The 27,019-nt window shown below is 46.5% G+C and overlaps 1 protein-coding gene and 1 long non-coding RNA gene across 3 annotated transcripts in view; one reads left to right on the top strand and one right to left on the bottom strand.

Moving 5' to 3' along the window:
- LOC146821082 (uncharacterized) overlaps positions 1-27,019 on the bottom strand; it is a 391,873-nt gene that overhangs the window by 17,576 nt on the left and 347,278 nt on the right. The window lies entirely within an intron of this gene.
- Positions 1-27,019, top strand: part of FAM120B (family with sequence similarity 120 member B) — a 981,159-nt gene that overhangs the window by 873,759 nt on the left and 80,381 nt on the right. For both annotated transcript variants that reach the window (XM_085612026.1, XM_085612027.1), the window contains exon 8: positions 8,125-8,227. In XM_085612026.1, coding sequence (XP_085468152.1) covers positions 8,125-8,227 — 103 coding nt within the window. The remainder of the gene's footprint in view (positions 1-8,124; positions 8,228-27,019) is intronic.

The raw sequence follows: 27,019 nt of genomic DNA, 5'->3' as shown, positions 1-27,019 counted from the left end.
GGGCGCAACATCAAGGGAATCTGTCCGATTGTGCCCAGATCTCAGAGGGCACTGCACAACAATTGCAGTGGTGGCTCACGAACCAGCATTCGGTCAACGGCGGATTCCTCTCCCTTCCTCAACCAGAGTTCACAGTGGTGACCGATGCATCACTGCTGGGATGAGGCGGCCACATGGGAGAGGCGGAGATCAGAGACCTCTGGTCTCCGTCGGAGTCCAGGCTCCACATCAACCTTTTGGAGCTGCGGGCGATCCGGCTTGCACTGAAAGCATTCCTTCCCTCTGTTCACGGACACCACCACCGCCATATGGTACTTCAACAAACAAGGCGGGGTGGGGTCGTGGACCCTATGGGCCACATGTATTAAGCATTTTTACAGTCAGAAACGGCCGATTGATCTGTTTATGACCGCAAAAATGCTTTTACATATGTATGAAACCCAATTTGCGAATCAGTAACACGTTACTGAATCGCAATTTGTGTTTGTGATTCGGTGTTTGGAAGGGGCGTGTTTAGGGCGTCCCTTCCAAATTCCAAATCTGAATGGGATGTATGAATGTTTTGCTACGGAATTACGGTTGCAAAACATTCATATTTTACTGACTCCTTGAAGGAGGTGGTAACCCATTCACAAATGGGAAGTAGTCCCCAGGGGGCCCCTTCCCCTCTGAGAATGGAAAACAAATATTTGTTAAGGGCAGGCTGTGGTCCCACGGATCACTGCCTACTCTTAAAAAATGAAACTGCAAAGTTTAATTTTTTCTTTTTAAATGCATCCCGTTTTCCTTTAAGGAAAAAGGGCAGTATTAAAAAAAAAAGACTGCTTTATTTAAAAGCAATCACAGACATGGTGGTCTGCTGACCCCAGCAGGCCACCATCCCTGTGATGGTGTTGATTCCCAATGGGTCACAAATTGCGACCTACCTCAATAATGTGCATGAGGTAGGTCTATTTGCGACCCATTAGGAATCGCTAATGAAACTCAAAAGAGTTTCATACATTAGGAATAGCAATTACCTAATTGTAATTTGCAGAAAAACGCAATTAGGTAATCGTTATTTCCAAAAATGATACATGTGGCCCTATGTCAAGAGGGCCTCCGCCTCGGGACATGGCTGGAACATCAGGGCATATCCTGGCAGGTTCACTGAACGCCAGGGCGGATGAACTCCACCGACAGGACATGATGGATCACGAATGGCGTCTTCACTCGGAGGTGGTGCAAGGTCTCTTTCAACAGTGGGGAGAGCCTTGGTTAGATCTATTCACCACCGAAGAGAGCGTGCAATGTCAGCAATTCTGCGCTTTGGAATTTCCAAGGCAGCACTCACTAGGCAACACTTTTCGTCGCGACTGGAGTTGCGGTCTGTTGTACGCCTTTCCGCCTATACCACTTCTGCCCAGAGTGCTGAAGAAGATCCAGTGTGATGGGGCCCAAGTCATTCTGGTGGCTCTGGATTGGGCACGAAGAGTCTGGTATCCCGAGCTCCTCAACATGGCCATCGATCTTCCAATTCGACTGCCTCTTCGGGAGGATCTTTTGTCGCAGCAGCAGTCCTCCACCCGTACCTGTCCAGCCTCCACCTCCTTGCATGGAGATTGAGCTGCAGCAGTTGACGTCGTTTGTCTTGCCTCCCGAAGTTTGTGATGTAATTTTAGCAGCCAGGCGTCCCTCTACTACGACGGTATACGCCTGCCGATGGAACAAATTTGTGGCATGGTGCGCAGCAAAGGCTGTGGATCCCCTTTCTGCCCCTCTTTCTGAGGTTCTCTTGTTCCTCCTTTCTTTGGCCAAGCAGGGCTCTGCTGTGGGCACTATCAAGGGCTATCTCTCGGCCATTTCCGCCTTTCTAAGGCTTCTAAGGCATTGCTCATTTCTTTCCCCCTATCCCCTTCATAATGCCTCAGTGGGACTTGAATTTGGTCTTGACCTATCTGATGTGCGCTCCCTTTGAGCCGCTTCACAACTGTCCTTTACGACTTTTAACTCTTAAGACTGCATTCCTGGTAGCCATCACATCTGCCAGAAGAGTGAGTGAGCTCCAGGCTCTTTCATCCAAACCACCTTTTCTGGCTGTACATCCGGACAAGGTTGTCCTAAGAACTCGTTCATGCTTTCATCCCAAGGTGGTCACCTCCTTTCACATAGGGCAAACCATCACTTTGCCCACCGTATTTCCGCCTCCGCATCCTTCTAACGAGGAAGAGAGGCTCCACTGTCTGGACCAAAAAAGGGTGCTTTCCTTCTATCTGGATCGCACAAAACAGTTCTGGGTGGATGATCAACTCTTTGTTGGCTACGTGGGCGCCAAGAAAGGTCAGGCCGTACACAAGTGGACCATCTCTAGAAGGGTCATTTTGTGTATTAAAGCCTGCTATTCTCTAGCTAAAAAGGAGCCTCTAGTGGGGCTACGCACCCATTCCACCAGGGCGGCAACAGCCACTACTGCTTTGGGACGAGGAGTCCCACTGAATGACATCTGTCAGGCAGCTACATGGACATCGCTGCACACGTTTACAAAACACTACCGCCTGGACAGCCAAGTCCGGAGCGAGGGCTTCTTTGGCCGTTCTGTTCTCGAGGACTTTCTGGTGTGAACTTGGTTCACAGACCCACCTCCGGGGTTGGTATTGCTGGAGTATCTATTCTAAGGTAAGGAATCTATAACTAACTGTTTCTTTCAGATGAAGAAGTTACTTACCTTCGGTAACGATATTTCTGTAAGAAACATAGGTTAGTTATAGATTCCTTACCGCCACACCCAACCTTACCGTTCTGCAAACTGATCTCTAGGGTTGAGAAAATCCTTTCAGGGCCCTAGTTTTGTGCACCAGTGGTCAGTGTCTTGCATGGCTCTGCGTTTCTGGCGCGGAAAGGCGTCTTAATATCTACCGCAATGTCATTCCGGCGACCACAACGCCAATGACGGACGCGGAGCCGACCGACGCCACCTTCCAATGCGCAGTGGTACTGCTGACGAAAAAGCTTTCTGGATCCAGTCTGAAGCCTGGGGGTAATTCTAAGGTGAGGAATCTATAACTAGCCTATGTTTCTTACAGATATATCGTTACCGATGGTAAGTAACTTGTTCATTAAGTATCCAGACATATAGTCCGCAGGAACCATTGTTCTGTGTTACAAAGCAAGTGTCAGGTTAGGCATGGACAGGGAGAGCTGTGGAGGGCTGTTAAGGCACTCATGAGAGGTGTTAGGTTTATGATGAGTAAGGTTATGTCTAAGTGTTATGCTATTGTGTGCTGGAGTGAATCAGAGTCTAGGGGTGCAGCTTCTGGAATGAGGGATTTGGGTCAGGTCATTTTTTGTAGGAGTGGAAATGAGGATAGGCCGCAGAGAGTAAGGTAATTCTGACACAAGCACCCAGTCAGCTTTGGAAAAAGATAGGTTTATGAGGGGATGTGGGCAGTGGAACAAAGCGCAAGTCTGAATCTTGTGGGTGCTGAAGACGTGTGAGAGGATGAACACAGCTTGGAGGAGTTTAATTGTAGAAAGAGTTAGAGGAAAGAAGAGGGAATGCCAAGGTGAGAGAAAGAGTTGCAGGCTCGGAAAGAAACAAGACGCTCAGTACCTTGGCTAGAGGAGGCAGCCAAGATGAAGAAAAAGGTGTGTGATTGTGCAATATGATTGTGCAATGTGTTTGTTTTTATATGTAGTTGTTGGGGGTAGGTAAGCTGTGTGTAAACAGGGGAATTACTGTTTTCTATTTTGGTGAGAGAGACCGCATTTCAGACGAGAGGTAAGTGAGGTTGAAAGGAAGGGTCTAATTGAGTCCAGAAGCTTGGGCAGGAGCAGGGTTGGACTGGACTGAGACAGTAAATAGGCCCGGGCACCAACATAAAAGTGGCTCCTATTAGCAAATCTGATACCTAAAATAATGGCCGCTATCGCAATCAGGGCAGCTTTGAATTTGTAAAGATGTTGTGTTTTGCAAGTTATGAGAGACTGCATACATTTGTGGATGCTGCAGGCAATGTTAGTGGTATTATGAGGGAAATTAACAGTAACAAGCATTGGCAAAGCCGTTAGGTCTCACCTATGCAATAGCTATTGGCTTTGGCAATGTGTTTAAGCCACATTTACACCAGTGTGGCTGCTGTTCAGCATGGCTAAACGTTAGTGGGTTGCTGTAGATTTGAGTGGGGTAGATTTGTTTGAGTTGAATGGGGTAGATTGACGTAGAGTGGAGTAGTGGTAGAGTGGGGTAGAATGGAGTGAATTGGATTGGGGTAGATTGGGGTGGGGTAGATTGGAGTGGGCAGTTAGGTAGATTAGTGTGGTAGATTGAATTGGGGTAGATGGGTGGAGTGGGGTAGATTGGGGTGGAGTAGATTGGAGTATATTAGAGTGGGGTAGGTAAGAGTGGGGTAGGTAGGTGACGGGTTGATTGAGGTAAAGTGGAATGGGATATACTGAGGTAGATTAGAGTAGGGTGGGGAAGACTGGGGAAGAGTGGGGTGGATTGGGGTAGTTTGTAGTGGAGTGAGACTGTCTGGATTGTTGTGTGCCAATGTCATCACCTAGTGTATTGATGTGTTTTGATCATATTCAAATATTTGTTTTCACCACACTCCCGATTCACATAAATATTTGCTTCATTTGTACTAATTATGATATATTCTGAAACATCAGCACAGTTCATTTTTTTGTGTGCTAGAAAAAAAAACATTCTACACCTCCTCTTACATGGATACATAGCAGTATTGTCACATAAATTCTCTCACTTTGAAGTCAGTGAAAGGAAAGCAAACACCAAGCTGGACGTCTGTCTTTGCATACACAGAAAATATGACAAGATAAGAACAAGATTTAAAGGCCTGTTCACAGAAGGCAAGTTTGTGGAAGAGTACAGTAAACAAGGATTGGGCAACGGGAGGGATGAACTCAAGCTGGACATCCTAAAGCAAATAAAGCCAGCAAATAGAAAGCCATAAAATGTGAGTTAAAAACCACAAAGCCTATGGTGAGCAACGGGCGGAATGCATTCCTAGGTCAGCTTTGTGAATGTCCCCAAGATGTCTTTAGCAAACCAGACGGTTATGTTGTCTGGTAGGCTTCAACCTAAAAACCGACTCACTAGGCCAAAAAACAGGTCCGCAATACAGCGCAAATGAGCTGGCCTTCACACTGACTTGTCAGACCAGCCCTTCTGTCACTGCCAGATTGTCCTGTAGGCCAATCCAACCCTGAGCAGTAGAGAGAGAAACTTTGCAGAAAATTGCAGGTAAATGTGAAAATGTTTAAGGGGAAAGACTACATGTGTGATGAAATAAAGAGGAAAGCAAACACAAGGTGATGATGGCCGGAGCGCTGAAACTTTTCAGACACTAACCCCTAGTCACAGATCTGGGTTAAATCCATCATTGTTCTTTAGCACACTTCGCCACCTCAGTTCAGACCCAGCTATATGCAAATCAGTCTTGACTCTGTGCCTCATGGGAACAGTCCAGTCCGAACTGCCAAGCCAGATTATCCCTGATCCCTGAACCGGAAACAAGCATTCTGGGACCGATTTTGGGGTAACACCCCATATCAGCCAGGCTAGCTTGAATCCAGTGGCAAAGTGGGCAAGGGACCCATGTGTTTGCCCTAAGTTGGAAGGGTATTCCCAGACGTGAGTCCCTTGCTCACTTTGCCACTGGATTTAAGCTACCCTGGCTGATGAGGGGTGTTACACCTAAACCGGTCCCAGGATGCTTGTTTCCGGTCCAGGTAAGACCTGGCTTGGCAGTTCGGGCTGGACTGTTCCCATAAGGAACAGGGTCAAGACTGATTTGCATATAGCTGGGTCTGAACTGGGGTGGCGAAATGAGCTAAAGAACAATGATAGATTCAACCCAGATCTGTGACTGGGGGTGAGTGTCTGAAAAGTTTCAGCGCTCCGTCCATCATCTCCTTGCGTTTGCTTTGTTCGCCCTAAATTGGCAGGGTATGCCTGGACGTGGGTACCTTGCTCACTTTGCCAATGGGTTCAAGTTAGCCTGACTCATGGGGAGATGTTACCCCGAAACCGGTCCCATGATGCTTGTTTCCGGTTCAGGGAAGACCTGGCTTGGCAGTTCGGACTGGACTGTTCCTATGAGGCACAGGGTCAAGACTGATTTGCATATAGCTGGGTCTGAAGCGAGGTGGCTAAGTGAGCTAAAGAAAGATGATGGATTCAACCCAGATCTGTGACTGGGGGTGAGTGTCTGAAAAGTTTCAGGGCTCCGTCCATCATCTCCTTGTATTTGATTTGTTCGCCCACATTTGGCAGTGTATGCCCAGACATGGGTCCCTTGCTCACTTTGCCACTGGATTCAAGCTAGCTTGGCTGATGAGGGATGTTAACCCGAAACCGGTCCCAGGATGCTTGTTTTCGGTTCAGGGAAGACCTGGCTTGGCAGTTAGGGTTGGACTATTCCCATGAGGTACAGGGTCAAGACTGATTTGCATATAGCTGGGTCTGAAGTGAGGTGGTGAAGGTTGCTAAAGAATGATGATGGATTCAACTCAGATCTGTGACCGGGGGTGTGTGTCTGAAAAGATCCAGTGCTCCGTCCATCATCTCCTTGTCTTTGCTTTGTTCACCCTAAGTTGGCAGGGTATGCCCAGATGTGGGTCCCTTGCTCACTTTGCCACTGGATTCAAGCTAGCCTAGCTGATACGGGGTGCTACCCCAAAGCCCATCCCAGGATGCTTGTTTCTGGTTCAGAGAAGACCTGGCTTGGCAGTTCGTGCAGGACTGTTCCCATGAGGCACAGGGTCAAGACTGATTTGCATATAGCTGGGTCTGAACTGAGGTGGTAAAGTGAGCTAAAGAATGATGATGGATTCAACCCAGATCTGTGACTGGGGGGTGAGTGTCTGAAAAGTTTTAGCACTCTGTCCATCATCTCTTTGTATTTGGGAAACAAAGAGGACTCTGTGACAACAGGATGTGTAATAAAACAAATTAGATATCTGACTATATTTATTAACCACCGATGTATCTGAGCACATTCCGGTTGGCCACAGAGACTGTCTATAAAATACGATGTCTGACTCACCAACCCGTCTGTCATTGTGGCAGTAAAATACATATCTGCAATAACGTATATTTCTGCACATAGGCTTCTTTACTAATTGAAAATTGTGTTTCATGAGCCTAATGTTTCTGTTTAAATTAGATGGCTCCTAGTCAACACTAGAAAAACTGCCACTCACACCCTCGCCTCCAGCAAATTGGACTATCAGAACACCCTCTGCTCCAGGATCACCAGCCAGACTCATCCACAGCCACCTACACAGAACTCGCATCAGACCACATCTCAGGGAAGTACACTGGCCCCTGATGCACAAACACGCTCAATTCAAACTCCACACACACATTCAGTGCACTACACAGCTTAGTCACCACCTACCTTATCAGTCACATCTCTTTCCACCAACCACCAGGACACCTCGGCCCTGCAGGACTACTCACACACATCCGACATGTACATAGAACCAGATCAGGAGGAGGGGCCTTCCCTTCTATCACTCCTAAAGTGTGAACCAACCCCCACTCCACATCAGAGCCTCCCCCTCTCTCCTTCAATTTCTCAAGAAGCTGAAGACCTAGCTTTCCAATTATCCAGCATATCATAGGAAGGGCTATGCACACACACCTGCTAAGCGCCAGAATACCCACATGGGTTATAGTGCACTTTGCAAATACACATAACATAATATGTTTTCATATATTTGCCAAAACGTAATTTTTCTCATAAAACGAGCAGTGTGTGTTCCCTTCCAGCAGTTTCAAGTTCAGACTATACAAAGCACACAGTTGCATACACCAGCCTGCAGCCAATTGTGTGCTTCATGGTAACATAGCCCCTTGCCTCTGTAGACCCAAGGTACCTGATTTAGGATTAAAATTCCCTATATTCTAAGTGGTGAGATTACTATGCACAAGAAAGTACCTCGGTAGCAGAGGAGATGAGTGTTGATCAGATTGGAGCAAATGTGCACTGCAGAGGGGGATGCAGTTTCTGACCACAGGTCAAAGGGTTACAATTTCCTTTCACCCGTTTAAATCTACAAATGAGGAATCTGTTCTGCCAAGGTAAAGTCTCAGACTTGTCTACTTGTCTTCTCTTTCAGAAATCCCTGCACGCCCAGTTCCAGAGTCTCAAGTCTGTGATAAGTGGCGTCTGTGCAGCCAGGAGCAGAACCATTCAGAACCACCGTCGAGAGACTGGGCAAGGTGGGTGCAGTATCTCCCTTGTTTTAATGGTTGTTGGCAGGTTCAGTTTAATGCATAGGCACCATAGGCCAATTCTTAAGGCCACTGAAGTTCTTCTCCTAAAAAACGGAGGGCGAAGTGTAGACCGGTGATTCCACATCCAACCCTTTAATCTCAGGTGACGTTAGAAGTGGTACATGTGTTAATTTCCAGGTTAAATGCAGCTAAACGGTGTATCTGTTCACATCATAGTGGGGCACCCCTCTAGTAGTTAGCACGAACTCAAATACAGTTACATTGTTTACTGTATGTAATTGTAGCCGTTAATAATAGAAGAGGAGTTGGCCTAACGGCTAGGGCGGTCGACCTCGAATCTGGGGAACCGGGCTCAGTCTCGGCAATGACCCTGAACATCCTGTGATTCTGGGCAAATCACTTAATCTCCTGATGATAAATGAATGTGTCCTCATGTAATGCAACTGGTGCTATGTAAAGCGCTCTGATACCCGATTCGGGTCAAGACCGCGCTATATAAAACTCTGTAAAATAAAAATAAATAAAAAATAAGACGCAAAGGCCTCTGTTACCTGCATGATGGCCACTGTCTGGATTTCGGTCAATTTCCCTAATGTGGCATATTTGAAGTGTCGTGTGTGCAAAATAAACATCAGCAGAAAGCAAACACATTTTACTTTAAAAGTGAAGAGAATATTTCAGAAAAAATGTATAACGCGCCCTTTAGAACAATTGCGTTTGTAATTATTACCTGTGCTATTTTCTTAACAATGCAGTCATATTTTTAAAGAGTCCCTAATATATTACATGTGTTAAGGTATGATGTTTTCTTCAGGGTTAACTTTAAATTGGATCCTGGCACATTATCCCCATTTAACTTCCACACTGCATTCTGGAAGTTTATAATAAGAAAGTGTTGATTCCAGAAATCCTGCAGCATGAACACAAAGACCCCCAGCAATCATCGCAGAATAGTTTAGAGACCATAGATGAAATGTCCACGGTAAAAGGGTATATCTGTATCAAGAAGTCTATAGCAAGAAGTTTTCTCAGAGTAGCATTTTATTTCACATGAACATCCTTCTCATATAAAGCTGCCGTCCTCTTCAGCTGTAAGTCTGCCTCACTCTCTAATAACACAGACTTTATTTCTGTACATAACTTAAGCGGGAAGATATAAATAAAGTTTTGCAGCTCTTTAAACTGCCAAATCTTGGATAAACTCAACATTCGGTATTCAATATGTATGATGTGATTTGAAAATGTTATGCAATGTAGGGGTGGGCGGAATTTGCGAAATTCACTTTCGCAAATTATTGTGAAAATGTTAAAAATCTCCGCAAACACGCGGAAACATCGCGAAGATGCGGAAGTATTTTTCCCGCCCGTTCGCGGTATTTTCTGCGTGGTCGCGGCTCGCCAACTTACCCATGCGGTTGCTCACGGGCGCGACCATCTTGTTTTCACTTGTCTCGCGGTGCATGATCCCGAGAAGAAAGACGTGATCGTGCGAGGAATGGCGTTACTGCGGGCGCGAACTGTCGCGAGACAGCGCAAATGGCTACCAACAATCCAACATCTCGTGGAGAACGCGACCGGATCGGGAAATCTTGTCGGCGAACGCGGGGATTCAGGTAAGGCGATCGCGCACACGCGAGAATGTATTGTTATACAGCGCGAGCAAGCAAAAACTTTCCAGTAAAGTTCAGATTGTGGAAATTTTGACATTTTCGCGCTCTCCGCGGAACGTGAAAATGTCAAATTATCACAATTTCCGCGAGCGGAACGGAATATTAGCCCAGGCCTAATGCAATGTAACATTACTCCCTAGTCTAGGGGTGGGGTTACATTTCATAATGTTTTCAATAGATCTGCAGTGGTCTTTTGGCTCACAGGACAGTCAATCCATAGTAGCGCACAAAAGCACTACCAATGACAACCTTGTTAGAATTACACTGGCCACGTAAACTGCGCTCCCCGCCCTCGCCGCTTAAAAGCCCCTCCCTAGCACCTTGCTTGTTTGTCACCAGGTCATGCGGCCTTCTCGGCGTCTGGCCTTGTTGTGACGTCCCTGGTGTGTGGGGAAGACAACCAGGCCCCAGCACAGCACAGCACAGCCTGAGAAAGTAGCCCACCAGCAGGAACTACAGCACCCAAGCCGAGCAGCAGGCAGCTACCTTCGTTAGGTGCTGCTCACGCCGGGCGGCCCGTGCCGACTTGGGTGCGGTTGGCCAATAGCCAGTATCTATATGGGCCAGTTACTTTTCACCGGCTCCAAACATAATATTTGTGTTCTCAACCACAGACCACATCAGGTACCTGCTTCTAGAAAGACGTTTGCCTCGAAAGCCCTTAGACATCTCTCTAAAGTCCTTGCACACTCAGGGACGTTTTAAGGATTGTGGGGGCTCTGGCCCAAACATATTGTGGGGGGCCCTTTTCAAATAGCTTTGAATTTATGATCCAGTTTAGCTCTTTTATGCCCTCTTTGGCCAGGTCACTGACAGTGCATACACACACTGGTCCAAATTCTAAACCTGTTTACACTCTAATATTTAGGATAGGGATGTGTTTTCAATATTGTAACACAGCAGTAGCTCACTAATATTACTGCAAAGGTCCTGTTTTGATCTAAAAGAAACTTTTTATGTATGTTGCATGAAACAAAAACACATTTCTCAGCAAAATGTTTCTAATAGACTCACACATCACCCACATTAAAAGTAAATTAAAGGAAAACGGTATTTGAAACAATCTGTTGAAGAATTATTCAAGGACATCCGGCCATGAACAGAGCTGGCTCTATGGGGGGGAGGGGGCTGAAAGGCTGGGGCACTGGGCAAGGGCCAACTTTGCCCATGCCTTAAAACGTCTCTGTGCACACTCACAAAAGGCCAGTCAGCAGTGGCTTGTCAACTCACAACACGTGACGCTAGTGCAGCAGTCTATGATAGGATAATCTATTTATGAGAATTCACCTGCCCTACTGCACACAGGAAATGAACACGTTCCATCTTCACAGATGTCATGCAATATCAAGAACAAAAACACAAGTGAAAACAAAAGGTTTTTGGGTGCGCTTCGACATTCAGCCCACCTTCCTAATGCTTGAATCATTAGTTGTTTACCTTCCGAGTCGGAAGTCGGAAACCGAAGCCGAAGCAGAGCGGACTGAGCGGACTGAGCGGAGCAGTGACAGCCTCCCGGGTGGGCGAGATCAGGCAGACAGGAACGACACAGCTGAGGCGCCGCGGTGAGCTGCAAGGCAAAGCAGCGTGAGCTCCCAATGAGCACCCGCGACGGGCGGAGGCCTCCGGAACGGCCGGTGCCGTGGGGGATTTTGCGGCCGCATCTTTCCCGCATCTCTCTCCGAGTGCCCGCCGGAGCCGCAGGGTGGGGCATTTGCCTAGCTGCGAGTGCCTACTGACGCGGCGGAGGCTGGTGGAGGCGTTTGCCGGACACAGTGGGGTCAGTCTGTCTTCGCTGGAGCAGCTGGTGCTGTCGAGTGCCACTGAGTGTTTGCCCGCCGTCTGGCCCTTTCAGAAGCGCTTGAAGCCGTGATACTAGCCCCACGGAGGAGGAGCCACAAAACACTTGCAAATTGAAGCGGTATCCACAAGATAACTCCAGCGGCCGGTGCTGTAGATTACTTGCCCACTTGCCTACTGCCTGTCCTTGCCTTTCTGAAGCGGCCGGAGTCGCAATTTACTGTTCAACGGGGCAGGAGCCACATAACACTTGCCAATTGGTCACAGCATCTGCCCGTTACTCTTCTCATCTAGAGTCCGGAGTCTAGAGTCCGGTACGTTTTTTTTTTTTGCGCTATTTGCGGCCGTGTGCAGGACGAAGAGACGCCTCACAGCCTGTAGCTCCTGGTCGGCGGCTCTCGCTCCCCCCCCTCCCACCTCGCACCCTCCTATCTGCGCTGGGTTTGGATTTGTCCCGGAGAGGCCCTGATTCGGCCCCGGCTTCAGCTTTAAATCCCCGCTCTCATTAGCGGTCAATTTGGGGGTAGGCTGTGGCTGTGGCGGTTGGCTGATCGGCAGATTGGAACAGCGGTGGAGGACCCGAGGCTGGTGCAGGGGTCAGCCATCTCTTTTCCCCTCTCTGGTTTCCTGGTCCTTTGACCTATTGTCTACCTTTGACCTATTGTCTACCTCCTGATCACACGGCCCGATTGACGACTGCTGAGGTCTTGCACCTCTACACCGCACCCCCACAGACCGGTGAGTGGTGATCTTTTGCATCTGTCTGTTACCCCCTCCCTGGAGTTCGGTGTTGATTGTGGGTACTATGGTGATGACTATTGGTGGCCAAAGACTTAAGACACAGCTCACAGTGTATAGTGCACCTTTTTTTAGCACTCAGTATTTCTGGCATCTGTGAGCACAGAAGGGTATAAGCGTGCAGCTTATTCCAGCCTATAGCCCACGGAGCGTAGGGGGTGGACTGGCTAGCGGCAAACGGAGTATTCTTTACAGAGACCCCAAAAAAAAAGTAAAGGAAAAAAGATTAAAAAGAGTAAAAATCCCCAAAAACAAAATCGAGGGCAAATCCAAATAAAATAAAAAAATAAAAATCTTCTGGGACAGGCGGAAGTACGTTTATCTCAACAACCGCGGCCGGTTACTACCAGGCCGGTGCTGCGGTATGATGTAGAACACCGACTGTAAGACACAATCAGGAGCAAAAAGGCACACTCTACAAATATCATGAGATCAGGACGAGAGAGACCCATACTTCCATTAACAAAAAGGAAAAAGAAATTCCAAGGATTATCCGCAAAAAATAACAAAGTAAAATCAGAAGGTGCGGCACAGCCCTTAATCTCGCCAGTATACAGAATGTTTGCAAAACCGACTAGCATACCAAACAAGTTTAACTTTTTAAAAGACCCGGCGGACGCAATGTTATCCCATTATGATGAGCAGGAAGGATGGGATCACCGGTTACCATCGCCAATCCCACCGTTTATTCATTCAGGAATTATTAACTTAAACTCAAAGAATGATCAATCTAACACAGAGCCCGCAACCTTTACTGGGCCCCAGCAGGTCCAAGCACAAAAAGAACAAATGGACCAATCATGGGGGTCCATTAAGGACCAGGAACTCTTGATGAACGGAGACCTCTCATTACAACGGGACAAAAATTCCACTGAAACTCCTGTCAAACAATTACTACAAAAATCTCGAGAGCAACCTCAGAGCACTGGGGCACAACATCCAATTGAGGTACAGGTAATAATCAACAAGCCCCCCTTAAACCTCTCTCAACACGTGGAACAACATGTGGAAATAAGTGTAATTGATAACAAAACACAAACATCGACTTACACAATACTGTCACCCACCATACAAAACACCATAACAAATGTGGGACCAGCAGAAAAAAATCAAGGAGATGAGGGAGCAGAAGCCCACAGCTGGTTGGTTCAAACTTTAGATCACACAATTCCAAATAGCATAAATAAAACTCAAACCCATCCAACAGCCAAAAGTGAAGCTTTTCCTAATAACTCTCCGGTAATGGTCAATCATGGCCAAACCCCTAACATAACACATTCAGAAACAATGACAGACGCAGGAACAATATGGGATATTTTCTTTAAAACATCTCAACTCACACTGGAGGCATTGATCTATCAATCAAACAAGATGGATGTCCAAGTAGATTTGCTCGACATCATGGCAACAACAATATCCGGAATTGATCAAAAATTGGCTAACTTGAACAAGTTGATAACACGAGCCCAAGTATACGCAACCTCTTTAACCCCTTCAGTGCCACGCCCTTTCCCCCTCCTGTGCCGGGCGTTGTATTAGTGGGTGGGGTTCATCTATAGAATTTGTATTAAATTTGCCAAAAGATTGCACTGGCAGTCTCTTGTCGTTTTACAAATGTATATAATCCTTTTTTTTTATCATACTCTGATAATGTTGTATGTAAACGCATTTTATGAATGGTTCTTTTAACTCTCTTTTAAATTGTTTGTAACTCATATTGCAAATGGTTTTAAGTAACTGTGCAATACAAATAAAAATTTAATTCATTTCTTTCATTCATTAGTTATCAATCTCTGTCTGAAAATGATTGCGTGTGTTACAGGGCCACTTATTAGGAACTTTAGTGTCTCTTAATGAGCTGATTGGTCTCTAGTCCCCTGCAACCATCTCCGTCTCAGTCTTACAAGTGCTTGAGCCGTTTTTAAACCCTCTATCTCAAATTGTGGTGGGTGTGTTTGTATACTGATGGTGGTGTCTTTTCTCACACTAGTGTTTTGTATTTTTCCACACTGGGGGTGATTTCCGGATATTAGTGGTGGTGTCATTTTTCACTATGGTCTTTTGTACACTTATTAGTGGAGGGTGTTTTTAACCTCGAATGGTCACTTTGTACACTTTGTTTGGAACCAATTGGTGGTTGACTGGGGTATGTACACTAGGCAAGAGCAACCACAATCCTAGTCAGGGTAAGAGGCAGACAAACCCTAAATTAACCTGTGCTCACCCTCTGGTAGCTTGGCACAGAGCAGTCAAGCTTAACTTTAGAGGTAATTTGTAAAGTAATTGTGCAACAGTTCAAACAGTAAAACAGTGAAAAACACCACACAAAAAGAGTCCACACTAGGTTAGAAAAATAGAAGTTCATTTAATAAATAAACAAGACCAAAACGACAAAAATCCAATAGGTAGAGCTTGAGATATTAAATTAAAAAGTTTATAGTGAAAAATAGTGCCTAGAAGCAAAAAAGCGCTATTGGGGATATCTGCTCATGCTTGACTGGGCCAAAGTAAAAAGTTCAGGCCGACCGTGGTGGAGCGCGGGCCTGCTACTGCTACCCAGTTAGGCCCGCTGCACCAAAGTACCTTAATCCTGGTTGCAGAACATTTGCATGGATCCACGTTGAAGGTGTGTTGCGTAGCAGAGGCAATGCGTTGGTTCAGAAATGTGACAAGGCTGCTTTGCGAGGTCCTAATGCGTTGGCATCAAGAATCCTGTCGGGGCTTGCTATGCGAAGGCGCAATGGAGACAATGCGTCTGTTCCGATGAGCAGTGAAGCTGCAATGCAGAGGTTCGTTGTTGAGGCTGCTGTCGATGGGGAATGTGAGGAGCTTGCACTGGAAAAACTGCTGCGCAGTGGTGGTTCCGTCAGTCCTAGATGAAAGATGCAGTAGCGGTGTGAGTCTTTTGCGATGGGTCCAATCCACGCAACAGCGGTGATGCGTCAGTTTGGCTCAAAGATGCAATGCTCAGCGAAGGAGATTCGTCAGTTCTGCTCGAAATGCGTTGCTCTGCAGAGGATCCACTTCCAAGGATCCAGGACAGGGGTGGCATCACACGTCTTGTTGTCAAGGCTGTCGAGCACATCCCCACCAATGACATGATAAGAGTTTTTGTCTGATGCCTTTATGAGTGAAGCAATTCCTGGGTCTATTGTGACTGATAATGGGGTTCAGTTCACCTCTGATAAGATGAAAGAATTCCTGAGTGATTTATCCATTGGCCATCTTAGAACGACACTGGCCAGGGGTATGGTGGAAAGGGTAAATCATATGTTTAAAGAATGCATCCAGGCAGCCCAAGTTTCTGAGGCCCCTGTTGATACTGATGTTAAGAGGTTATTGTGGTCTTATCACACTGCCCCCAATTCAGTTACTGGTGCTCCATCTTTCCAAACGTTAAGAGGTAGACTTCCAGGAACTAAATTGTTTCCTAGTTGGATGGGGGTGGTGAACCTCGAAAGGTAGATTTTGACAAGGTGAGTGAATGCATTCTGAAACACCAATCTGACTACAAAAACAAATATGATACCAAACACAGAGTCAAGAAATGCAAACTTATGGTGAGTGAATGGGCTGTGGTAAGAATCCCTAACACAAGAAGCAGTGGGAATAGTAAATATTCAAAACCCTCAGAAACATCAAGATCCGTGCCAAAGTGGTTACACTTGATGATGGTAGGGTGTGGAGCATGTATAGGATCTCCAACTGTAAAGACTCTGGTGCTGAAGGGTCTTAATGGGATGTGACTCCTCTTCCAGATTTGATCCTCAAAGTGGCCGCGTAGATGTTCCGTTCCTGGGTGGCACAAAGATTATGCTTTCAAGTAAATTTCTCATATGAAGGAGATGTGTTGTGATTTATGTATTCTTCATGCATATAACCTCTGTTGTAAAGAAATGTTTCACTATCTCATAATTGGATTTAGTAATGTACCAAGAAATGTATTGTAAATATGTTGAGTTATACTACCTTGTCCCTTTCCCTTGGTTCTTTCCTTCTGTCCCTTTGTTTTCCCTTGGAATGCTCCAGTGATTGTTCAGGCTGTCAGCTGTTTTGACAGTTGGAGAATACGCCGGTTGGAGGTTGTGCTTAGCTGGAAATAAAGGCTTCTCTGAAGAACTATACCTCGTCTACTTTCCGACATTCAGCAAAACAGCATTCCTGCAGAGCGGCAGTCCTTTCAGCAGCACAGCAGTCCTTCTTCCTGGCAGAGTCCTCATAGGTCCAGAAGGTTTAGTACTTATAGCCAGCTAGATCTTTATAGTGAGGGAGACTTCAAAGACAGCCCTTTGAAGTGCACAGAGAGCCTGCCCTGGCTTCAGACTCATTACATGGGGGTTTGCAGCCCTTTGTGTGAGGACAGGACACAGCCTATTCAGGTATAAGTAAGGCTGGGTTCAGCTCCTACCTCCCATCCTGCCAAGATGGCCCATCAAGTCACACCTAAGGTCCCATTGTGGGTGGCTGTCTAGGAGGAATACACAAATCTCAGCTGTCACCCACCCTGGACATGTGATCAGACAGGCAGTAGACACCAAATGGATTAAGTAAGAACAATTCAGCTTTCTAAAAGTGCCATTTTCAGAATGGTAATTTAAAATCCGACTTCACCATAAGTACTTCCGTCTTGTCTAGGTTCAGCTGCAGGCAGTTATTCTTTATCCAGTCGGTGATGTTTGTCATGCTGCTGTGGAAGTTGGTTCTTGTGGTGGTGGGGTTATCACTGAGTGATATGATGAGTTGGGTGTTTTCTGCGTAGGAAATTATGTTGAGACAGTGGGATCTGACGATGTTGGTCAGAGGGGTCATATGTACCTTAAAGAGCGTGGGGTGAAGGGATGAGCCCTGCGTGATTTCCTTAGGTTCTGAGGTGAAAAGTGGGAGGTGGTCCATCTGAGCGCATCCCCATGGATGCCAATGTGGTGTAGCCTTTCAACCGGTGTGTGGTGAGATACGGTGTTAAAGGTTGCCTAGAGAACAAGGAGGATCAAAGCTGTTGTTTCTCCTCGGTTGAGGAGGTTCAGATTTTGTCAGTGGCTGCGATAAGGGCGGTTTCGGTGCTGTGATTGCTGTGGGAAGTCGACTTGGGAAGTGTCGAGTAGCTGGTTCTGCTCCACGTGTGTCATGAGTTGATTGTTGATGATCTTTTAGTGTACTTTCACTGGGTATGTGAGCAGGGAGATTGGCCAGTAGTTTTAGAGTTCATTGGGGTCGGTGGAGTTTTTTTTTGAGTGGTCTGACTTCGGTGTGTTTCCAAGTGTCAGGAAATGTTGCAGTTGTGATAAAGGTGTTGAATTCCTGGACGATCCTCTGGTTTCCGAGGTTGAAGATGTGTGCTGCAGTGGGTCTGTGGGAGCTGCCGAGTGGATGGATTTCATGGTGGATGTGGTGTCCTGAGTGGAGAGGATGTCCCAAGTGGCCAGTGTGTTGTGGTTCGTGTCGGTTATGGTGGTGACATATCTGTGGAGGAAGTCTGCAGGCATGGGTTGGGGTTAGAAGTTTCTTGCGATCTTCTTGTGGAAGAAGTGGGCAAGGTTGTCACACAGTTCCTGTGTGGGTATGATGTTGCTTTCGGTGGCAGCCGGATTGGAGAATTCCTTAACAATGTTGAAAAGTACCTTGGTGTTGTAGGCGCTGGTTTTGATACGTGCACCAAGGGCTGTCTTCCTTGTTACCCTCAGCAGATGGTGGTAGAGGTTAAGGGAGGTCATGAAGGCTGCCCCATCAGAGGTGTCCTTGCTGGTGCACCATCTCCTCTCCAGCTGTTTGCTGTCCCGGTTTGTTGTTTTGAGTTCTTGGGTGTACCAACTAGCCTTTCTGGAGTATTTTTTCTGAATGTTGCTCTTGATGGGGACGATGCTGTCTGCACAATTAGTGATCCAGATGCTGAAATTTCTCACTCCCTGTTTGAGGTGGGTGGCGGTAGCAGGGTTGGAGGTGTTGAGGGCGTTTGCCCGGCTGGTCTCTGAGATTTTGTTCCACCTCCGGTGGGGCTATTGATCATCTTGGGGGTGGCGGTGCGGGGCTGGAGATGCTGAAGTGGACGATGGAGTGATCAGTCCATGTGAGTTCTGTGACATGGCTATATTTTATGCAGTTGCTGTTGGTGAAAATTGGGTCCAGCGTGTGTCCTGCGATGTGTGTGGGGTCATGGACGATCTGGGTCAATCCGAGGCGGCTCATACTGTGGAGGAGGTGTGCGATGTTTTTGTTGTTGGGGTCATCAATGTGGAAATCTAGGTTGCTGAGGAAGATGTAGTCCTTGGAGTCTAAAGCTAGGGGCGCAAAGAAGTCTGCAGTGGTGTTGCAGAAGGTGGAGCGCAGGCCTGGTGGTCGGTATGCAAGGGAGCCTCTGATGGTTGTCTTGTCGTCCGTGTGGAGCTTGAAGTTGAGAGGTTCCTTGGGGGTGGTGGTGCACTGTATGGTCTCATTTAGGATGATTGCTGTTCCTCCTCCCGGCTTGTTGGTGCGATCCTAGTGAGTGATTCTATATCGGTCTGGGATCACTGTGGCAATGTATGGGGCAGATGTGAGGTTGAGTCAGAAGATGTCGGGCACGAGGGTGGCAATGAGATGCCATAATTAATTGGAATACTTGCAAAGTGAGAGTGGGCTGGGAAGGGCGCATGCCATCCAAAATCATCAAGTCATCCAAAATGCTGCGGTCCGGCTGCTGTTTAACATCCCCAGAAAATCTAGCGTCCGCCAACCTCTCCGAGACCTTCACTGGCTTCCAGTGGCTTAAAGGATCTTATTCAAGATCCTTGTGTTAGCATACCGTGCACTCCACCTAACAGGCCCTACCTATTTGAAAAAAAGATTTTCCCTTTATGCCCCCAACCGCCCTCTCAGATCAAGCAATCTTCATCAAATGACTGTACCAAAGTTCAAATATAGTAGGCTTGGTGGACAATCCATTTCTGTTAGAGCAGCGAGAGCTTGGAATGCCCTCCCCCTGCAACTGAGAACAGCCCCTTCCATCATGGCTTTTAGGAAAGGCCTAAAAACCTACCTCTTTAACATCAACGCCTAATGGCTGTCCCTCTTTTGCATTTACTGTGATCTGCCCCCTTCCTTTTCTCTCCGCGCCAGGATACTATACTATTTAGTAGCAGAGCGCGTTACAAAAGCCTCTATAATAATAACATGCAAGTTGGTGTTTTTGGTCAGGTGGTGTCTGTGGTGTGTTTGGGGTCAGGCTGGTTGGTGGGCTGGTGTGTGTGCAGTGGAAGATGAGGTGGCAGTGGGTGCAGGTGAAAGGTCCCACCGTGGAGCATGGGTCCGCACTGTGACAGTGTTTGATGCGGCGTCTGGGGTTAAGAGTGTAGAGCTTGGCGATGGTGTATATTTGAGGGGTGGGGGAGGGTAAGGGGTCTTGACGCTGGGCATAGTCCAGGTGCAGACGGGCGCATCCGAGCTTGCCTTTAGGGTGTTTTCAGCGTGCCAGTGGTGCATCAATTACAGTCATACTGCAGCCTATATTAAATAGGTCCGGGGGGGGGGGGGGGGGGGGGGGGGGGGGTTTGCAAGGCTTCTGTTGACGGGAAGAATGGTAAGCAGGAAATCCCGGGCGGTATACATATATACATGTAATACATACAATACAAATATATGCAATATACATTTAGAGGCCAACTCCTTTAATATTTATAGTCCATAATATATATTAACATATTGTTAATGTATTTAACCATGCCTGCTGGATTCTGGTAGCATTACTAGTTTGGAATTACATATTAGTGTTTTTAAATGGAGGATTCACTTTGTTATATGCTATGTGAAAATCAGAAGTGATGGCAATATTTTGAACTTGGTTGACAGGTAATCTGGTAATGCTTCAAGTTGTTTTTTGTTGCAGATTAATAGTGCATGATTTAAACACAGATTGATATATTTCTAACAACTACTGCTACCTGCAGTTTCTGCACTGCTTGAATTCCTTCCAGGTCCCATACTGGATCTGGACAAGTTGAGCTTGCTCACACAGGTTTGTTGACGGCCCCATGGCTCCAACATGATTCTGGTACTCTCCCAGATGTGATGTCATGGAGCCATATATGGTGCCACCCGGCACTCTGATGCTAGTTTCATTTTTTCTGCACCCTTTGACTCTGATCCGGTTGTAAACTATCTTGTAGTATTTCCACTGCAGCAAAGATAAGGTTTTAGATACCATTCTTTTAGTCTGTTTTGGGTTCATACAACGTCTGTCCATAGAGTGTGGATTCTGTGCATGCCTGGGGGACTACCCATGACAACACCGGCTCGCCTTTGACATCACTGGAAGGTCGAGCAGAATCTTCTTAAGCCTCTGTAGTCTACAATGAATATTGATGCCTTTCCAGTGATAGGCATCCCGTTATAGGTAGGATGAGGGGACAAGAGTAAGTCTTGTCACTGCTATTCAGAATATACCATGCAGAGGACTAATCTTTGCCTTGACATCTGCACCCCTGCGGGACAGGTCTTCTAGTCATTAAATCTGTTTCCCAATTTTAACATCAACATCATCTTCGAAAAGATGCCTTATTCCATGCCATGTTCCAGATCAGTGTTCTGTGCTGCCAGCTCTATTCCTGACATTTCCTGCTCCTGGTGCAGACCTCAGTAAAGTGACGGCTTTTATTTAAGCTTTGCTATTAGCAACCATCCTTTGGCACCCTGTTTTGTGCCTTCAGGTTGCAAGTCCCCCGTTGTTTCTAGGGCTGTACATCTGCTAACAGCATCTTTCTTCCCTGGCACCACTGTAGAGCCTGTCACCCACCTGTGACTGTTTTAATGCAGACGCATAGGCCTTACTGCCCGCTATATTAGTTGTGTCAAGGCCTGCAGCATCTATGAAGTTGTCTCCAACTCCGAATTCAGAACCCATTATTTTGTCTTTTGCTGTACTTACTTATGCCTGGATTGAACATTTTTCTGTACAGCAGGGTTTGATAGAGATGGATGCGTTCTGTTCTTGCTCATAGTCTGAAGGACCTATCCAGGTTTGGGTCCATAAACCTTCGGTGCAGCTATTCCTGATTGTCTCCAGACAGTCTTTTCTGAGTACTTCATGTCCTTCAACCAGGGGTTGAACAAGGCAGCAGTAGTTCTTGAATTGCCTCTACCATTGACAGAGGTTGAAACCGACATCTTGATTAAGATTTAGCAGACCGGTTGTTCTGTGCTAGAACCCTTGTTGCCTTTTAATGAGGTGTTGTTGAAATTGGTTAGGACATTTTGAATAGGCAACTTTCTGCGAAAATCGTCCACTGTGAGGTGACTCTTTGTCACAGAATGGCCCCAGGTGACCTGATTTTTCTATCCTCTAGTCTACTCTCAAAGAGTTTGAGACTATAGGTTCTGATTTTACAGACGTCAGTGCTGTTCCTTTCCAGCTGACAGGGAGGTTTTGTGGACAGAATTCAAGGTAAAAAAAATGTTTTCCTTCTGAGTCTGACTGTTTTATCTTTTCATTTCATGTGCATGTTGGCACATTAATTCCACGCTCTCAGGGACATGGTGGCTCATCTTTTACTGGATCACATTTGATGTCACTTCAATTAAATGGTTAATGATGGATTTGGCATTGACAAATTAGGTCTGATTTAGACACATGGATTTGGTGTTCAGATCCTTCATAGACATGCTTGGTTGAGCTTCTTGGGTCTTCATGGAAATGCTCACACAAATGTCCTACATTCGGTCTTTTATGATTATTACCTCTTTGACTTCCATGGCTGGCGATGTCCCTGCTAGAGGATGTACTGATGCCCAATCAATGGGCCTTCCAATGTAGGAAGAACGTATTCCATGGACATAATAGGAGACACGAATATTTTACTGGTCTGAGACTTTACAAGTGATGTCAGCACTCCTGTTCTGAAAAACATCTGATCTTGCCTTGCAGTGTCTGCCGGGAAATGGTGCCAGCGTGGGATATTGTGATCAGAAGTGGGGATGTTTGTCATTGTCATCTCCAGCTTCTTCTACCAAACAGTGTTGAATGCTTTGGGGAGTAGGTCAGAATGGGTCTTTGGTTCTAAAGAATCGTGCTGTTTGGGATGAGTCTGCACAGAGGTGTTTCTTTTGCATTGTTGCATTGTCTCAGTTTGAGACATTTTGTATACAGTTCCTGGACAAACTGATATGTCTGAATTTAGTGAATTTGTATGGGAACATGTGTTTGTCGAAGGCTTTCTAGGAGTTCCTGCTGGGACGTTTACACTACAATTCAATGTATTTGGTGTTATGGTTGTTTATTTTTTGGCCACTCGTTCCTCCTGCCCCCAGCATGGGACATTGTTTAAGTTCTACATTGGCTGGTGATTTGTCTTGTGACAGGTGTTTATACACTTTCTTTCATCTTGTTGGCATGTGGAGTACCTACCTGTTGGAGCTCTGTTTCACTTATGACTGACCATGTTATTCAAGGTTGTTAGTGCTGCTAGTAAAGCCTGGAAGCCTTGTTTATGTCAACACAGATTTGATTTTGATGGCGCCAGAGTAGAAGGTGTTTGGTGAGGTTCACCTATGGTAGAGCTTCGTAGCTACTTCTGAGTGTTATTTCTGACTACCTCCACTTATATTTCTCTGCTGCATACAATTGACTTGCTTGTGAGGGCTGGCCCAGTCCACTGTTATGTTGCCAGTCCAGTGACCAGGTTGGTGTGGTACTGATGTAGGATGCAGGCCCCTTTAGGTAGGAACGGTCCCTTTGGGTTGCCTATACAATTAGGTATATGTTCTGGGTATTTTATGTTATGTAGATTAGTAAACACACTATCACCCGGGAGGGTATCCTGGCGCTTATCAGGTGTGACTTAGGGCCTAGTGGGACATTTTGAAAAAGAAAGGTCTTCAACTTCTTGCGGAATTCAAGAAGTGAGGAGAAGGCTCCTTTGTGTAGCTGCAGGCCATTCAACGCTTTAGGAGCGATGTAGGAGAAAGCTCGATCGCCGGATCTCGTTTCCCATATGCGTGGCATTTGTGCAAGGAGGAGTCCAGACGAGTGGAGGTGTCTGGAAGGTTTGTGAAAGCAGATGCAATAGTTGATCTATGCTAGGCCAGTGTTATATAGTGCCTTGAAAGTGTGGGTGATAAGTTTGAATTGTGCTCATTTCTGAATGGGGAGCCAGTGGAGCTCCTTCAGGTGTGGTGTAATGTGAGTGTGCAGTGGGAGGTTGAGAGTGGTTCTGGCCGCTGAGTCCTGAATGGTCTGCAGTTTTTTGTTGATCTCGGCATAGAGGGTGTTCATGTTGTCCAGCTTGCTTGTGATCAAGGTGTGCTTGACATTTTTCTGGGTGCTAATTGGGAGCCATTTGAAAATATTCCTCTGCATCTTCAGGGTATGGAAGCATGAAGCAGTTACAGTATTGACTTGGGCTGTCATGTCAGGTTTGCTGTTGATGATGATCCTGAGGTTCTTGATGTATGTGGTAGAGGTGGGTGTCAGTCCATGCTCTGTTGCCCACCAGGTGGAATCCCACAGTGATGTACTCTTCCAAAGATAACTATTTTGGTCTTATTGGTGTTCAGCCTTACATAATTGGTCTTTATACAGTGGACTATTTCAGTCATGCAGGCATTGAACTTGATCTGGATACTGGGCATCTTGTCCATAAGGGCGAGAATGAGTTGTGTTTCGTCAAGATAGGAGAGTATAGTGATATTTTGAGAGCAGATGATATTGCCTAAAGGGATCGTGTATGTCTTTAAGAGGGTCTGGCTCACGGTGATTCCTTGTAGAACTCCCCAGATGAGGTCACGGGTGTTCAAGGTGTACAGTGCCAGGCTGACTGACTGGGTCTGTCCAGTCAGAAGGAGCAGATCAATCAGAGTGTGTGTCCCTGGATTCCGATGTCATGTAGGCATTGGATGAGGATGGGGTTCGGAGACTGTGTCAAATGCTGTGGAGAGTTCCAGGAGGATGAGTGCTATTGTGTTTCCTCTGTCCAGAGTCGTTGAAGTATTCGGTGAGGTGCCTGTTGATGATTTTCTCTAAGACCTTGGTGTGGAATGGTAGCAGGGAGATCGGTGTGTTGTTTGCAGCGTTGAAGGGTCCGCAGAGTGTTTCTTCAGTAATAAGGGGACAGTTGCATGTTTCCAAGCATCTGAAAAGGTCGCCGAAGAGGTGGAGGCATTTAGAATGGGTGTGAGAATTGCGCTGATGGGTTGCAGTTCTCTGGCGTATGCATGGTGGGGGGCAGGATTCCGTTGGGGCCTCTGCTTTGGGGTCACAGGCGGTTTCTTCTGGGGTGATGACAGGCTTGTGGTTAGCATTGGTTCATTGGAGAAGATCAAGAGGTGTTAGGTGAGGTGTGTCGGGTCCAATTGCGGAATGAAGGTGCTGTAAATGGTGGTGTATTTGTTGCTGGAATTGAGAGAGATGGTCCTGCGAGAGAGTGATCAAGCTGAAGGTGGCCGATGGTGAGGCGAAATCTTTCACATTGGCAAATATTTCTTTGTATCAGTTGAGATTGGCATTGATGCAGTCCACCAGAACGGCATGTTTGGTGGTCCGGATCATTTGGTAGTCACGTCTCAGGGAGGATTTGAATGTGCTCCTGTCTGCCTTCTCCTGGCTCAATCTCTATTTGCGCTCAAGTGTTTTGCTATGGCGTTTCATTCATCTGAGTTCCTCTGTGTACCAACATACCTACGGTCTGGATCTTGTTGTATTGTTTTTGAGGGAGACAAAAGATCCGTGCAGGAGGTGATCAGTGGGTCCAGTCCTTGTCTGTGATGATGTTCCAGTGGGCTGGTCTGACGATGGTGCATATGCTTCGGACTGGGACGGGAATGCTGAACTTGATGAAGGCATGATCTGTCCAGGGTACTGGTGTGTGGCTATTGACTTGGATGTGCCAAAGTTGGTGAAATTAGGGTTCCAGGAGGTGTCCAGCGGTGTGGGTATGTTCATTTACTCGTTGGCTGAGGCCCAGGCTTCCAAGGTCTTCAATGAGTGCTCGAGTTGGGGTCAGAGTGGTTTTTCAGGTGGTAGTTCAGGTCTCCGAGTAGGATGTAATTGCTGGCATCGAGAGCAAGTGGTGCGACGATGTCCGTGATGGTGTTGGTGAAGTTGGTGCCTGTTCCCGGTGGTCTGTAGATGAGAGTGCCCCTTAGGGTGAAGTTGGGTGACGTGGAGTTTGAATAACAGGTGTTCCATGTTGGAGGGTGACGGATCCGTGGATATGCTGCTGGTGTTCTTGTAGATGATGACGATTTCACTTTCCTGCTTATGATGTCTGTCTTGTCTGTCAATCTTGTAGCCAATGGGGATGGATGTGGCGATGTCAGGTGCCAATGCACAGTTCAGTCCGGTGTCCGTGAGAAAAAGTAGGTCAGGGGCATTGTTGTATAGCAGGTACAAATCTCTGTGGCATGTTTGTGAGTGAGTAGGTGTTGAGCTTGCATGCACGTTTGGATTGCTGTCGGTGGTTGCAGGACTGTGTGAGTGTCAGAGAGTGATGTGTTGGGTGCTAGTGGTGCAGTGAGTGTTGGGTGTGGCTAAGTGCGTGAAATGTTGCAGAAAGTGCAGGAGAATTCTCCCTCTGTGTTATGTAGTGCAGCAAGGTTCCAGTGTATGGGGCAATGGCCAGGGTTGAGACTACAGAGGGTGGCAACATGGTAGTGGCGAGAGGGAAGAAGAACGAGGTTCCTGGCGTTAGGTGTGGTCTAGACTCTGGTGGGCTTGCCTTTGGCAGGCCAGTGGCGAGCTCACGTTGTGGCAGCCATTAAGTAGGTGCTGAGAGACAAGTAATGTAATTTCCTGTGCAGATGGGTGATGGGTATCCAGTGATGTCACTTCCTATGCAGAAGGATGATGAAAATGACTGGTCTTGCTTAACTTCTTCTTTTAAAGAAAGTTTTGGCACAAAACCAGTGATGTCTCTTCCTGAGCAGATGGATGATGGGAATTCCGAAGATATCACTTCCTGTGCAGAAGGATGAGGGCAAAAAAATGGTTTACTTGTCCGCATTCCAGATGGAGTAAGTTAATTATGAATTAATATCTAGGTACACCTTTTTTGTGCTACTTTCCATCATTGCTGGTGGGAGTTCCTATTACCTTCCATTCTTGTGCCCTTTTAAGGAACTCAGTGGGTTTGTTTGTTTTTGTTCTTGGTCGTTTGATATTGTTTTTCCTCCAGGTGATGATTGGTTGGTGTTCCAAATATTTTCACACAACAGTGTTGTTATAGTTATGATGCCAGAGTTCTGTTTCTTGAGTGTCTGCCTTTGTCGAGAAGTGGTGTACAGCGGTGCTGGGGGGGTATAGGTAGGTTGTTTTTTCTTCCCTGATGTTATGCCATGACTGACTTGTGGCATTCCTATCAGCATGTGACATTGAGTCTTTACTGACTGGTAGACCTTTTCTGGCTCTGTTAAGACTAAATGTTTATTACAGTTAGACAGTGCAATTAAGGATCTTCTTACAGCCTCTACGTTGTACTTTAGTAACCTGTAGGATAGGGGTATCTTAGGATGTATTGGTATTGACTCAACAGTCTAAGAGTCTGGATTTAGA

The sequence above is a fragment of the Triturus cristatus genome, chromosome 6, assembly GCF_964204655.1.
Source record: "Triturus cristatus chromosome 6, aTriCri1.1, whole genome shotgun sequence".
Taxonomy (NCBI): domain Eukaryota; kingdom Metazoa; phylum Chordata; class Amphibia; order Caudata; family Salamandridae; genus Triturus; species Triturus cristatus.
The sequence above is the reverse complement of the archived record's forward strand: the minus strand, read 5'-3'. Positions and strand labels throughout refer to the sequence as shown.